At 47.4% G+C, this 15,491-nt stretch overlaps 1 protein-coding gene across 1 annotated transcript in view; it reads right to left on the bottom strand.

Annotated features, from left to right (window-relative positions):
- CHD5 (chromodomain helicase DNA binding protein 5) overlaps nucleotides 1–10,827 on the bottom strand; it is a 148,745-nt gene extending 137,918 nt beyond the window's left edge. Inside the window, exon 1 of the mRNA XM_027843956.1 lies at nucleotides 10,782–10,827. Coding sequence (XP_027699757.1) covers nucleotides 10,782–10,806 — 25 coding nt within the window. The 5' untranslated portion in view covers nucleotides 10,807–10,827. The remainder of the gene's footprint in view (nucleotides 1–10,781) is intronic.
- Between the last annotated feature and the right edge of the window lie 4,664 nt (nucleotides 10,828–15,491).

Raw genomic sequence — 15,491 nt, 5'->3', positions numbered from 1 at the left:
AGCTGATGAGAGGAGAACGGCAGGGATCTCTTTGCTAGCACTGATGCAGGATTCTCTTGCTTTGCCCGTGCTTGGATCTGGGGTTGCAGTCACGGGTGGCGGTCCTGGGGCTAGGAGGAGTGCTGGCATGGCGGCGCTTGTGGTAAAGGTGGAGAGAGAATCCTCCTCACAGTTCCAAGACAGAAAAGAGTGCTTCTGGTCCAGAAAACAGGCCAGGAAAGGAGTAAACACCTAGCCCTTAATCATACCACCTTGGAAGAACTGAAAATTTTTAGGTCCCTAGAAGTATCTCTGAAAACAGCTGCACAAAACCCCTGAAGTTTGAGACAGTACACCCTGGAAGCAAAGCCCTAGCTTAACAAAGAGTTAAAAAGTCAAGTAATTGGCTGGAATCATGAGCAAATTGAGGAAAAAAACTCAGACTATAGAATCTTACTTTGATGACAAAGAAGATGGAAATATACAACCAGAAGAAGAAAACAAAGTCAAAACTCCTACATCCAAAGCCTCCAAGAAAAATAGGAATTGGTCTCAGGCCATGGAAGAGCTCAAAAAGGATATTGAAAAGCAAGTAACAGAAGTAGAAGGAAAATTTGGAAGAGAAATGAGAGTGATGCAAGAAAATCATGAAAAACGAGTCAACAGCTTGCTAAAGGAGACCCAAAAAATAATGAAGAAAATAACACCTTCAAAAATAGACTAATCCAAATAGCAAAAAAGGTCCAAAAAGCCAATTAGGAGAAGAATGCCTTTAAAAGCAGAATTGGCCAAATGGAAAAGGAGGTCCAAAAACTCAGTGAAGAAAATAATTCTTTAGGTGGTGCAGTAGATAGAGAACTGGCCCTGGAGTCAGGAGGACCTGAGTTCAAATCTGGTCTCAGACCAGACACTTGACATTTACTAGCTGTGTGACCCTGGACAAGTCATTTAACCCCAATTGGCTCAAAAAAAATTAGAATGGAGCAAATGGAAGCTAATGACTTTATAAGAAATCAAGAAATTATAAAACAAAACCAAAAGAATGAAAAAATAGAAGACAATGTGAAATATCTCATGGGAAAAACAACTGACCTGGAAAATAGATCCAGGATAGATAATTTAAAAACTATTGGACTATCTGAAAGCCATGATCAAAAAAAGAGCCTAAGTGGCAGCTAGGTGGTACAGTGAATAGAGCTCTGGCCTTGGAGTCAGGAGGACCTGAGTTCAAATCCAGCCTCAGACACTTAACACTTACTAGCTGTGTGACCCTGGGCAAGTCACTTAACCCCAATCGCCTCACCCCAAAAAAGAAAAAAAAAAGAGCCTAGACATCATCTTTCAAGAAATTTTCAAGGAAAACTGCCCTGATATCATAGAACCAGAGGGTAAAGTAGAAATTGAAAGAATCCACCAAAAAAAAAAGGGAATCTACCAATCACCTCCTGAAAGTGATCCCAAAAGGAAAACTCCTAGGAATATCATAGCCAGATTCCAGAGCTCCTAGGTCAAGAAGAAAATATTGCAAGCAGCCAGAAAGAAACAATTCAAGTATTGTGGAAACACAATCAAGATAACACAAGATTTAGCAGCTTCTACATTAAGAGATTGGGGTGGGAAGTTGGAATATGATATTCTAGAGGTCAAATGAGCTAGGATTAAAACCAAGAATCACCTACCCAGCAAAACTGAATCTAATCCTTCAGGGGGAAAAATGGACATTCAATGAAATAGAGGACTTTCAGGCATTCTTAATAAAAAGATCAGAGCTAAATAGAAAATTGACTTTCAAATACAAGACTCAAGAGAAGCATGAAAAGGTAAACAGGAAAGAAAAATCATAAAGGACTTATTAAAGTAAAACGGTTTACATTTCTCCATGGAAAGATGATACTTTTAACTCATGAGACCTTTCTCAGTATTAAGGTGGTTGTATACACACACACACACACACACACACACACACACACACACACACACAGGGCACAGAGTAAATTGAACATGAAGGGATGATATCTAAAAAATAAAATTAAGGGATGAGAGAGGATTGTACTGGGAGAAGGAGAAAGGGAGAGGTAGAGAGGGGAAAATTATGTCACATAAAAGAGGCAAGAAAAAGCTTTTACAGTGGAGGGGAAGAGGGAGGGAGGTGAGAGGGAATGAGTGAACCTTACTCTCATTGGATTTGGCTTAAAGAGGGAATAACATACATACTCAATTGGATTTAGAAATCTATCTTACCCTGCAGGAAAATAGGGGGGAAGAGGATAAGAGAGGGGGGAATGATAAAAGGGAGGACAGATAGGGGATGAGGTAATCAAAAACAAACACTTTTGAGAAGGGACAGGGTCAAAGGAGAGAACAGAATAAATGGGCGAGACAGGATGGAGGGAAATATAGTTAGTCTTTTACAGCATGACTACTATGGAAGTGTTTTGCATGACTCCACATGTATAACCTATATCTAATTGCTTACCTTCTCAATGAGGGTGGGTGGGGAGGGAGGAAGAGAGAATTTGGAACTCAAAGTTTTAAAAACAAATGTTAAAAATTGTTTTTACATGCAACTGGGAAATAAGATATACAAGCAATAGGGTAGAGAAATCTAACCTTTCCTATAGCAAAAGAGAAGTGGAAGGGAATAAGAGAAGGTGGGGGGGGCGGGGATAGAAGAAATGGCAGATTGGGGAAAGGGGTATTCAGAATGCACATTATCTTTGGGTGAGAGGAGGGGAGTGATGGAGAGAAAATTTGGAACTCAACATCTTGTGGAAGTGAATGTTGAAAAATAAAATAAGGGGGAAAAAAATGACAAAAAGTGTTCATATCATATGCTTTTCTTAGTATCCCCAGGGTTTAGTACAGTGCCTAGCCTATGTAGTTGTTCAGTCCTGTCCAACTCTTTGTGACCCTATGGACCAGTAAACTGTCATTGGATTTTCTTGGCAAAGATACTGGAGTAGTTTACCATTTCTTTCTCCAGTTTTATGCAGGCAGGGGTTAAGTGACTTGCCCAGGGTCACACAGCTAATAAGTGTCTGAGGTCAGATTTGAACCCTGGTCTTTCTGACTCTAGGACAGCTAGGTGGCATAGTGGATAGAGCACCCAGACCTGCAATCAGGAAGACCTGAATTCAAATTTGACCTCAGAAACTTACTAGCTGGGTGACCCTGGGCAAGTCATTTAACTCTGTTTGCCTCAGTTTCCTCATGTGTAAAATGAGCTGGAGAAGGAAATGGTGAATCACTCTAGTATCTTTGCCAAGAAAACCCCAAATGAGAGGTCACAAAGAGTAAGACACAATGTAAATGACTCAACAACAAACAACTTTCTGACTCCAGGCTCTATCCACCTAGCTGCTCCAGCATATAGTAGGTGCTTAATAAATATTCACTGACAGACTGATGTGAGGATTAGATGAAGGAACTAGGGAATTGCTAAACTGAAGAAGATTGGAGGGAAGTGGTTGGAATACTAACTGTCTTTAAGGATTTAAAAGATTGTCTTGTGGAAAAGAGCTTAAATCTGTCCTGCTCAGCCCCCAGAAGAAGAATCAGAAGCAACTGATCTTTTTATGGTAAGAAAGAACTTCCTTAACAATTGGATCTCTATGACAGTGGAATGGGCCACTCTGAGAGACAATGGGGTCCCCTTTCTTAAGAGTCAGCCAATGAGAGCTCTTCCAGGGCTGGAAAGATCTATGACAACCATGAATCTCTCAGAACATTTCAGCCTTTCCTTTCTGCAAACCTTCTCCAAATAAAGTTACAAAATGGATATTTCTAAAGCCCAGGTCTGACCATCTTCACTTCTCTGAGAAAGTTTTCTTGGTTCCCTATTGCCTAGAGGATTTTATATATGTATGTATGTATGTATATTCTTCCATAAGGCATTTGAAGCCCTTCATGGTGTGACTCAGTGTTCTTTTTCTAGACTGATTTGACTCTATATTTATCACACAACTCTAATGCCCAGCCAAAATAGCCTATACAGCAAACATGGTCCAACTTTGCTCAGGCTTTCCTGGAATGCTTTCTTTCTTCATATCTACCTCTTGGAACCCCATTCAACTCAACTCAGATGTCAACCCTTACTGGAAGCCATTCTTGATCTAGACAATTGTTAGCACTGCACCCACACAAAATGATTTTTCTATTTCTCTTTGTATATGGTTTCCCAGAAGCCACCTAGTGTAATGGAAAAGTCTCTGGAGTCAGGGGACCTGGGTTTTAGTCCTGGTTCTGACACTGACTAGCTATGTTTTTTGTTCTTTTTATTCAGTTGTTTTTCAGTTGTGTCTGACTCTCCATGACCCCTTTTGGGATTTTCTTGGCAAAGATAATGGAGTGGTTTGCCATTTCCTTCTCCAGCCCATTTTACAGCTGAAGAACTGAGATGAGTAGGATTAAGTAACTTGCCCAGGATCACCCAGCTAGTGTCTGGGGCTGAATTTGAACTCAGAAAGTATCTTCCTGACTCCAGGGCTGGAGTTCTATCCACTGAGCCACCTACTTGCCCAGTAAAAATGCTGTTGTTGAATCATTTCAGTCATGTCCTGCTCTCTATAATGAACCCGTCTGGGGTTTTCTTGGCGAAGACACTGGAGTGGTTTGCCATTTCCTTCTCCAGCTCATTTTATAGATGAGGAAACTGAGACGAGCAGGGTGAAGTGACCAGGGTCACCCAGCTAGTAAGGCTGAATTTGAACTCAAGTCTTCCTAACTCCAGGGCTGGCCCTGACTAGCTGTGTAACCATGGGCAAATCACTTCACCCCTGAGCCTCAGCTTTTGCATCTGTAAAATAGAGATAATACTACCAGCCCATTTACATCACATTGCTGTTGTGAGTGTATTTGTGGGGTGAAAGATGGGGACTGAGCAATGAGTTTTGTAATTTTTAAAGTGCGATAGAAATTAGAACTACCACAAGAACCTTATGAGGCAGGGAATACAGGTATTTGTTGAAAGCCACACCCTACCCCCTTTCCAGTCTCTCATTCCTGGAACACATTCCTTCTTCACTTCTGCCTTTTGGAATCCCTGGTTTCTTTCCTTCACTTCTAAGGCTTCCTGAGCCCCCACTGCTAGCACCCTTCTTCCCTAACTTATGAATACTTTATTTGTATTTATTCACTTTTTTCATGTTTCTAGTTTTCACTTTTTTCACTTATTTCACATTTTTTGCCCCCCACCCCCACTTAGGAAGTAAGCAGCATGTGGATGGTAACCATCTTAGTTTCTGATTGTAGCCCCAGTGCTTAGGTTGGTAATTGGCTTAACTCTCAATACTTAATTCTCTATAGATCTGTCTTTGAACTTGCATTCCCAGCGTCTGGGGACACCATCTCCAGAAGTCCTGATCAATATCTGGCCACTGAACCCAGATGGCTCTGGAGGAGAAAGTGAGACTGGTGACTTTGCACAGGCCTCTCCCACTTAAATCCAATTCACTTTATGAGTCATGATGTCATGGTCCTCTTGGAGAACGAAGGACAAACAACAACAACAATAGCTCAGTGTCTGACACACAGTAGGCACTTAATGCTTGTTGATTGATTGATATTATGCATCTGTGAATTATGTGAATATGTTATCTCCCCACTAAAATATAAACTTCCTAAAAACTGTTTTTCACTTTTGTCTGTGTGATCTCTAGCATTTGGCATAGTGCCTGGCACATAATAAATGCTTGTGGGTTGGTTGGTTGGCCGGTTGCTTCTCATTTTGTAATATATAGTTCAAATAATTCCTATTTTACACGTGAGGGAACTGAGGTTCAGAGAACTGAAGTGATTTATCCAAGGTCATACAGTAAGTATTAACCCTGGGATTTGAACCCAGCTCATTAATTTCAATGACTCATTGAATTTATCATTCAGTGACATAAAAAGTAGGAAGTTATCTGTTCAATTTGTTCACACTGAGGTGCTAGGTGTTAGGACTTGGACAGGAAAAAAAGAGAGAGAAGAGAGACGGATGGAGCAGGGAAAAGACCCCAGAAGCAGCAGAGAGTCACAGTTAGATGGTGAGGCAGTTAGAGGGAAAGACTCAGAGATTTGTTGCTGGTTCCAGACCTAGGCTACTGTGCTCAGTTTCTGGGCACCACCTCGTGAGAAGGACACTTCTAAGCTAAAGTGTCCAGAGGACGAAAACCAGGATGAGGAAGGAACTGGGAATGTTTAGCTGGACAAGAGAGGGCTCAGGGAGGACATGAGAGCTGTCTTCAAGCATGTGAAAACGATCACTTGCCAGGCATACGGCCAATAGTATTCTTTTTCAGCTCTGAGATAGAGATTCTGGGAGGGAAAGGGCTTGACTGGGCAAGCTGGGCCAATTCCCTGAATGGCAGGCACAGTATTTCCCTAGGAATTTCCCCATACTGATTGTATGACCCCTGGGGAAGTCCCATTCCTTCAGTCATCCTTCCCAGCAAAAAAAAAAAAAAAAGATGGTACCCTCGATGGGCCACCAGAAGAATGATCATCAGCTCTCCTTTTGTAGAAGATTCCCGCTGCTCCCGTGTTCCCAGTACTTTCACACACTTTCTCTCATTTGCTCTTTCCCTCACCCCAGTGAGGTGGGACAGATTTTGTTTTCCCCATGTTACAAATGAGGAAACTGAGGCCCAGGAAAAGGAAATAATTTGCCCAAGGTCACACATAGTCAGTCATGGGCAGAACTGGGACTAGGAGTCAGGTCTGGAATGCAAAAGGACCTTTGGAAGTGATCTCGTTTGACAGATGAGAAACCTGAGCCCTAGAGAGGTGGACACCATCCAAGTAGGACTGAGGAGCTGATCCAGGGCTTCTGACTCCAAGTCTGTGACTCCGTCCACAGCAGCAGTCAATCATTTTGAACATTTTTATTAATTACCTGCTGTGTACGAAGCCCCATTCTGGGCATTGGGAAAATGAAGATGAATGAAACACACAGACCCTGGCCCTCGAGAAGCTGCCAATCTAGTGTGGGGGAGGGGGAAGCATGAGTGCACCACTAACTATGATACATTCAAAGACTAAGATAAGAGCTTTTTGTGTGGTGCCAGACCTGAGATTTCAGGCATATAGTATGGATTGTCCCTCCATCAGAACAGGTTGGCAGTTTTTCTGTAACTTTAGCCTTACAGCCTCTTAGGTCCTAAGAGGTTAAGTGATATCTTAACAGTCACGCAGCCAGTATATGGTGGAAGCAGGTCTTCTTGGCTCTAAGGCTATCACTACGGTAAAAGGAAAGAAAACCAACAGAGTCAGAAGATCTGGGTTCCAATCATACCTCTGATTCTTGCTATCTGTGTGACGGAGGACAAGTGACTTAACCCTCCCCGGGCAACAGAAAGGCCTTATCTGTCAAATGAAAGAGTTGCAGCAGATGAATTTTAACACGGTCCCTCTCTTATGAGAGATCATAGATTTAGAACTGGAAGGGACTTTCCAACTAATCCAACCCATCCCTCTCCCCACACACCTCATCCTTCAGTTTACAGAGAGGGAATTCAGGTCCAAGCGAGGTTAAGTAATATACCCAAAGTCACAAAGGTAAGAAGCAATAGGGCCAGCATTCAAACCCAGGCCTTGATTCCAAATCCATTGCTTTGTCCATTCTACAATGCTGCCTCTCAGTTGGGGGAAGGAATTCAGTCTAGGCATGAAAAGCTCCAAGATGAGGGAGAGCGGGAGAGAAGAAAAGAGAGCTCCAGTTTGACTGGAAGGCAAAGAAAGTGATCAGGAGTTATATGGGATGAAATGGAAAGGGTGAAGCACCAGATTGTGAAGTCAAGACAGAGCAACTGAGCTCAGAGAAAAGGCATTCATGTGGTCCATTCAGCCCAATTCTCTCATTTTGCAGATGCACAAACAGGTCCAAAGAGGTTGATGCTTACCCAGGGGCCATTCAAGGAATAAAAGACAGAACTCAAATTTGAACTTGGGACCCAAATTGACTCCAAACATGGTGCTCTTCCCTTTATAGCACAATCTCTCCCTCCTAGAGAAGGGTAGTGAGTCCAGAGGAAGATAGAGGTCTGGAGTCACGGTATCTTCAAAGGGTGCTAAGGTGTTCAGTCACAACTAAAAGGTGTGCATTGAGAGGCAGCTTTCAGAAATAAGGAGGTGAGAGTCCCACTCTACCCTCTGCCTTCTGAAGTATTGTGTTCAGTTATAGGTGCCACATTTTAGGAAGCTAGCAAATAGCCACAGGTGGCTGCCCAGGACCAACTGATCAATCACCAAGCATATATCACCAAGCTTAATAAAGCACCTACTGCATAGCAGGCACTGTGCTATGTGCTGGGAACATAAAGACTAAAACACACTGGTCCTTGCCCTCAAGGAGCTTATATTCCATCAGGGAGACACCATGTATACAATAAGTACTGTGTATAAGTATATACATACGTTGGGGGCAGCACTAGGTGGCGCAGTGGATAGAACACTGGCCCTGGAGTCAGGAGGACCTGAGTTCAAATCCAATCTCAGAAGCTAGCTGTGTGACCCTAGGCAAGTCATTTAACTCCAATTGCCTCACAAAAAAAAAAGTATATACATATGGTAAATAATAAATATTATATACAAAACAAATAAATACATCATAATTGTTGAAAGGGAGGCACTAGCAACTTGAAGGGAAGATGAAGAAAGACTTTGTGTAGGATGGCAAAAAGCTTTGAAATCCTACCATATCTAGGAGCCAGAGTTTGTTTTAGCCCAGAGAAGAAAAGATTTAGAAGGGAAAAGATATCTGCCTTCAGATGTTATTTGAGGAGTTATTATGTGCATGAGGGATTAGACATTGTTTGGCCCAAGACAGCAGGACTAGAAATCATTAATGGGCTGGAGTAGAAGGCTGGGGTGGGGGGAAGAGGGTTCAAGAGGAATGGCTGAAGGGGTGAATCAGCATGGGAGGGAGAAAGGAAGGATGCTGATAAATAGAGGAAGCTCAGCCACAAGTGGGTGATTGACTTGGTCATCTAAGGGGAGCTCTAACCCCACAGGATGCTGGGTAAACTGGAATGAGGGGTTTGTCACCTCTGGCAAACCAAGATCGTTTGAACCAAGCTGCCCCCTACCATGTCCTGTTTCTTCTCAGCATGAAGCTTACTTTAAAATAATCATAAATTCCCAAGGTTGGGGTGTTTGGGAAGCCAATAAGCAGTTGGTAAACTTAATGTCTGTTTGAAGAGCAGAAGGGTAAACGTGACAGGCTGGGAAGGGAAACAGAGAGCAGAGCTCAACAAGGAAGGGTTAACTTCCCAAACAAGAAGATATTGTAACTTTTGCAAGTGATCCAGGAAAGCTCTCTCTCCAGCCTGAGGCTCCAACCTCCCAAGAGCAGAGGAGGGAAATGGGCCTGGGCAGAGATGGTGGGAGGGGAGGAGGGGACCCTAGGTTCTGAAAGTCCCTTGTGGGGAGGGAGTATCAGCTTCTTCTCTCCCTTCCCATCCACACCCCAAAGCAGCACTTGGGGCCCCCAGGTAGCCCACTGCTACCTGGATGCAGAGACCCATGGTTTGTTCTCTGAGCATCCTTGAAGTCAATGGAAGAAAGAGAAAAGGGAGGAATGTTGTGCTGTGGGACTAGAAGAGGGAATGGGGAAGGGGACAGTCCCCGAGTCTCCAAATGGATCCGCCACTGGGAGGGAGGAGGCGTTTCCCCCACACTCCACTTGCATTGAGTCAGGTTGTCAAGCAAAAAGGAAGCAACTGTCTGAACTCAGGCTTTGGAGAGGCGCACCACCAATGGGGAGGTATCTTAAGCTTTGGCAGGGACTCCCTGGCCCTACCGCCCCAACACTGTGACCACCACCACCTGAGCTGCTGGGACATACTCTGGGTGGACACCACCCACCCACCTGTCGTGCCTCAGCTAGCCTTTGGCAGAATGGGACAGCAGCATGGCCATTAGTGACAGAAAGGGGCCAAGCCTATGCCAACGAGTTCCTTAGGCACTTGGTTAGGGAATAGCCCGGGCCAGCCAATCCTTGCCCACAAACGCTTCTGGTGCCCCACCACTTGCCCACTCCAAGATCTCTCTCAGAAATCGATTCTTCCCTTGGAGGGAAGCCCCCACCCCCAGGGCCGAAACTCGGGAGGTGGCCCAAGGCCTGGGACCCTTTCCTGTTGATAGACAACCCGAGGTCAAAGCTTTCCCAGCTACTGCCCAGGGTGCGTCCGACGGTCGTCCCCCCCACCCCCAACTCCCCACAAACACACACACACACACACACACACACACACACACACACACAAACACCGTACATATGCGCGCACACACATAATATTCAAGGGCACCAAGGCTGACCCCGGCTGCGCTTCCCGCCCCTCTCTCTCACAGCCCAATTCCTTTGCTCTGCTACCCAGAGAGACCTGGAAAAGGTGGCCCAGCCCCCTCCTGCACAGAGGGCAACTAGGGCGCTGCCCACGTTCCCCCCACACACACTCTCCCTGTGCCCAGCCTCCAGTCCAAGCGCTCAGCTCGACGCGATCACTCCCCCCACCCCCGCTGCCCTGGGCGCACGCAGCCTCCCCAGTACCCAGTGCTCCTAGCCTAGAGGGCTCCCCGTTTTGCCCCCCTCCCAGGCCGGGAGCCCTGATCCCTCTGCAACACCTCCCCTCCCCCGGTGACAACCTGGCACAGATCCTTCTCCTGCCCTGCCCAGCCCGTGCAGCTACCCTTCCTCTCCTCCCTCCTCCCTCGAACAGGTCTCGAGCGCTGCCTCTGCCTCAAGGCCCGTGCCCAGCGTCCTCCTCCTCCCGCTCACCATCCCTGTGCCCAGCGCCCGGGCACCTCGGGCGCTCCCTGCTCACCTGACATGTCCTCGTCGTTCTCCATCTCCTCTTCCTCCTCCTCGGGCAGCTGCGGCGGCTCCTCCTCTGTGCCCAGCGGGCCCCGCATGCCCGGCACGGGGGGGAGGGGAGGGGAGATGGGAGTCCCCCCCCGCGGGGCGCGGTGCCAGCCTTAACCCGTGCGCTGCCGGAGCTGCGGGCGCGGCGGGCGAGGCCGGCTTGGCGAGAAGATGGCGGCTACCCGTACCCCCCCGCCCCCCCAAATCTCAGCCCTGGACCCCGACCCCCTCCTTCTCCCACCCGCGTAGCTACGCTCCCCGAAAAGCCCCCCGAGCGCCTTGGCTCGGCCACTCAAGAGCGCTCCGCCCACCCGCGCCCCGCAGCCCAGCCTGAGTCCCGCAGCCGCCCGCCGGCAGAGGGAGGGAGGCGGCGGCGGCGGCAGCGCCGGCGGCACGGCGGGGGGGCGGGGTGGGGGGGTGGGGGCACACATGCCCGGATTGTGACGTCCAGTCTGGTTGCCGTGGCAACCGCATCCCATCGTTGCGGCAAGCGCCAGGAGTTCGCACCCCGGACTAACTTGGGGGGACTAGTCTGGAGAGGGCCCGGGACGCCGAAGGGGATCGGAGGGGGTCCGGCCCAAGAAAGCTGTCAAAGCCCGGGACTAGGTGGAGGGGCATCTCGAGGCCCAGCGTGCAGCCCCGTGGTGGCCTCAGAGACTTGGGGGAGCTACCAGCCAGACGGCTGAGCGCCCCTCTAAGGCCACGGAGAGGGAAACGAAGGAGGGAGTGACAGGCGGGGGCAGGGAAGTGGGTTTGTATCATCTTCCTAGAGGGAACCCAAGGGGCCCTGGTCAGGGACTGCCGCCTAGATTTCTCTCCCCCTGGAGAGTAGTGTGGTCGTGGTGGGGTGGCCTCGTGTGGTGGGGGTCATGGGATCGGGGAGCAGGATGCGCCAGACACCACCCCATGAAGGACAGGAGATGTAGGGGGGCGGGTCCCACGAGCTCTAAGAGGGAAGAATAACCTGGAAATAAGCCTCCTGGGGCTATGAACGTCTTCTCTGCTTTCCTCCCACAGTATATAGAATGCAACTCCCCAGTCCCACCCCCTCACACACACATATAAATAAATGCACACACACTGACACCTCCGTGCCCTGCGCACTGGCACTGTTGCTCCTCAGCCCACCTGCCTCTCCGGACCCTAGTGGGGCAGAAAGTAAATAGCTGCTCCTGTACCTCACAGGGAGACCATCATTGCCCCACCAGGGGGCTGCTGTGCTGGCTGTTCCCCCCTCAGCCGTGCAGGCCAAAGTCCCCAAGCTCCCTTCCAGCAGCTTGGCCTTCTTCCACTGCCCCTTTTACCTACTCTTGCTTTAAGCTAGGTTGTTTTCAGTAATACCCTTGGGAGATGGACGTCGACCTGCATTTTAAACTCAGGCCCAAATTATTTGGACATCAATCCCTTTGGCCTTCATCTAGATGCTGAGACTCAGGGAAAACCAAAGGGTAAAAGCTCCCGCAACCAGCGACGAACTATTAAAAAAGGCAAACACGCAGCCAAATCCCCACTCCGGAGCTGGGGAGAAGGAAAAAAAAAAAAGGCAAAAGCTGTCACAACAGAGCCCTGATAATGAAGAGAGCTCCCTGCGAAGACTTGCAGCTTCTCTGATTTGCTAGCAAAGTTTCAAAAGCCATGTGCGGGAGCGAGACTTCAACTTGAAAAGCACCCTGGGACTGGCCTGAGCAAAAGCGCTGACATCGGGCCCTTTTGGAGATGACAGAATTTTAAGAATAGCCCCGTGCCCCCGCCTGAACTCCCAGAGGGTCAAGAACAAGCAAGTGCCTTGCATCGAATTTCCAGCCCGGGCACAGAGCAAGCCAACGGCATCCTGATACCATGCACCCACAGGAGAAAACAAATGTTTACCTTCCAGGATCAATCAATCAAAGGTCTGAGTGCTTACTCTGGGGCCAGCAGCGCACTTAACCTATCAGGCTGAAGATTTCACCCCAGAGTTCCTCCCGGGATTTGGGGAGGGGCGGATCTAGAAACTGCCACCCTTGGGCGGGGGGTGGGGCTGCGGGTGGGGGTGGCGCAGCACTGACTCGGACTGACCTTTCTTGGCAAGAAGATGGACAGGCCATTAAATGCCTGACAACTTAGTCAGGTGGTGGCTTGAGGGCCGGGAACTCACCAGGGACGTAAAGAAATCGGGCAGAGCTTCAGCCCTCCCACGCCACGGCCAAATGAATTGCCAACCAGCTACAGATAAAAGGTCCTCATTGCTCACACAAGCAGTGGGGCGTAGGGAAGACTAAGCCTGCTTGGTGGCCAGCCTCTCCTTGGACCACAGTGCAGCCGAGCATCTCCGGTTACCTCCAGGCCCATCTCTTTTTAAATCGTGCTGCAGATGGAGATATTTAAGTCGCTGGAGTGAATACCTCCAAGCCTCAGAGAAGGCAGACTGAAAAGAGCCAAGAAGGTGACGGTCTCCCGGGCTTTCTAGGAAACAAACCAATTGGCTCCTGCTTATTTAAGGTTCCTAGGAGGAAAACATCCCATCCCCTTGCTTCCACTGAGCACCCAGCCAAGGGGAACCTAGCATCCTCAGCTCACACTTTTTTTTTCCTAGCAAGACATCATTTATGTCTATTTCCAAGTCCCACTTTCTTGCCTTACATCTGGGGGGGGGAAGCCTCCTCCTGAGTGATTCACCATTAACAGTCACCACTAACCCCCCAAATAACACTGCCACCACCACCAGGAATACACACTTTCCCCCCTGGACCTGATCTCTAAATAACACCCATCCCAAACACAATAGTACCATCTGTCTTTGGACATTTGCAAACCCCATGAGGGGGACTCTGTCTTACCTAAACTTTGCATCTGCTCTGGCATCAATCTAGCATATTGGTCAGCATATAATCAATGTTTATAACTAATGTAATTTGAATTGAAAGGAATTGGGTGTGCCACGTCCCACTTTGGGGAACCACCACTTTTCTGAGGTTTTCAATACCTACCTTCACAAGCCTGGGTAGCAGTTTAATTCAAGAGACAATTATTAAGCACCTGTTGTGTACAGGGCACCGTACCCAAGTGCTGGACATGTGAAGACAAAAACACAAAACAGTTCTTGCTCTCAAGAAAACTTACATTTTACTAGAGAGAAGTGTTTAACATGCATAAAAACAAGTAAATTCAAGTCATTTCAAGGAGGGGGAAGAGGACAATTTGGGGCACAATCAGATCTACAAGGGACCTCATGGACCATCTCCATTTACAGAGGAAGAAACTAAGGCTTAGGACAAGTCAGTTGTCCAAGACACAAGGGCTTGATTTGAACCCACAGCTTCTGATTGCAAAGCTAGGGTGTTTTTTCCTGCTATACCAGTCTGCCTCTATGACAAAGACAGGCCTGGTGTAAAAGGTGACACCTGAACTGGGCTTTCAAGGAACCAAGGAGAACATTAGTAGCAAGTACACTGAGGAACAGCAGTGGGAGGGGCAGCATGGCACAGTGGATAGAGCTCCAGCCCTGGAGTCAGGAAGACCTGAGTTCAAATCCAGCCTCAGACACTTGACAACTACTAGCTGTGTGACCCTGGGCAAGTCACTTAACCCCAAATGCCTCACCAAAAAAAAGAAAAAAGTCCCTAAGTGGGAAGTGGAATGTTGTAGCTAGCAGGCCACCAGGATAGGAGCAGAGCGTGAGTGAAGGGGCAGCACTGAGAGGGCCTTAAAATGCCAGGCTGAGAATTTCGAGTTCTCTTGTAGAAGCAACGTGGAGCCACTGAAGAGTTATAAAAGCATGGTCAGACCCACGCTTTACAAAAAATCAATTTGGCAGCTATGTTGGATCACAGAAAGCAAAGAGTGAAGCACAGGTACCAATTAAGGGGCTATTACAGGACATGTGACACTAGCAAGTCTCTTAACCCTGATTGCCTCACCAAAAAAAAAAAAAAGGCGGCTATTACAAGGGGCAGCTAAGTGGATAGTAGTGTGAAGAGAATCCTGGAGTAGGGAGGACCAGAGTTCAAATCTGACCTCAGATTCTTAAATAGCTGCGTGACCCTGGACAAGTCACTTAACCTCTACTGCCTCAAAAAAAATTTTTTTAAATGAAAAAAAGGTTACTACAATAGTCCAGGAAAGAAGTGATGGGGTCCTGAACAGAAGAGGCTGTATGAGTGGAGGCAAGGCGCCAGATGCTGCTGTAACAGAATCAAGACTTGGAAACTGATTGCCCCAAAATAATGTCCTGACTTCCATACAAACTACCATGAACCTTATCAAAATTAACATAGCAAGTCAAGTCAACAAACATCGAGTAAACATCAAGTATGTACCAGCAGCTGGGAAGAGACAAAATGAAAACTCATCTCCTGTCCCTGCCCTCAAGGAGCTTACTGTTCATCTTGAAGTGGCAAGGACACTAGATTTGGAGTCAAGGGCTAGGACCCCCACCCCAGCTCTGCTTCTGACTAGCTACATGGCCGTGAGTAATATACTTAATTTCTCCAGGTTTTAGTTTCTTCATCTTTAAAATGAGAGGCTTGGACTATGGAGAATAGATGGGCTAAAGCATAGGGAATGGGGCAAATGTCCTAATAAAAAAAAAAAAAAGGAAAGAGAACAGAGCTTCAGGCCCAGGAGGTTGCCTTCAATTCTAGAACATATCATTAACAAGATGGTTTACAAACAGGAAGTGATCACAAAGAGT

Source organism: Vombatus ursinus, unplaced genomic scaffold (assembly GCF_900497805.2).
Source record: "Vombatus ursinus unplaced genomic scaffold, bare-nosed wombat genome assembly UNPS02014932.1, whole genome shotgun sequence".
In the NCBI taxonomy this organism is placed as follows: domain Eukaryota; kingdom Metazoa; phylum Chordata; class Mammalia; order Diprotodontia; family Vombatidae; genus Vombatus; species Vombatus ursinus.
Note: the sequence above shows the minus strand (reverse complement) of the source record. Positions and strands in the feature narration are given on the sequence as shown.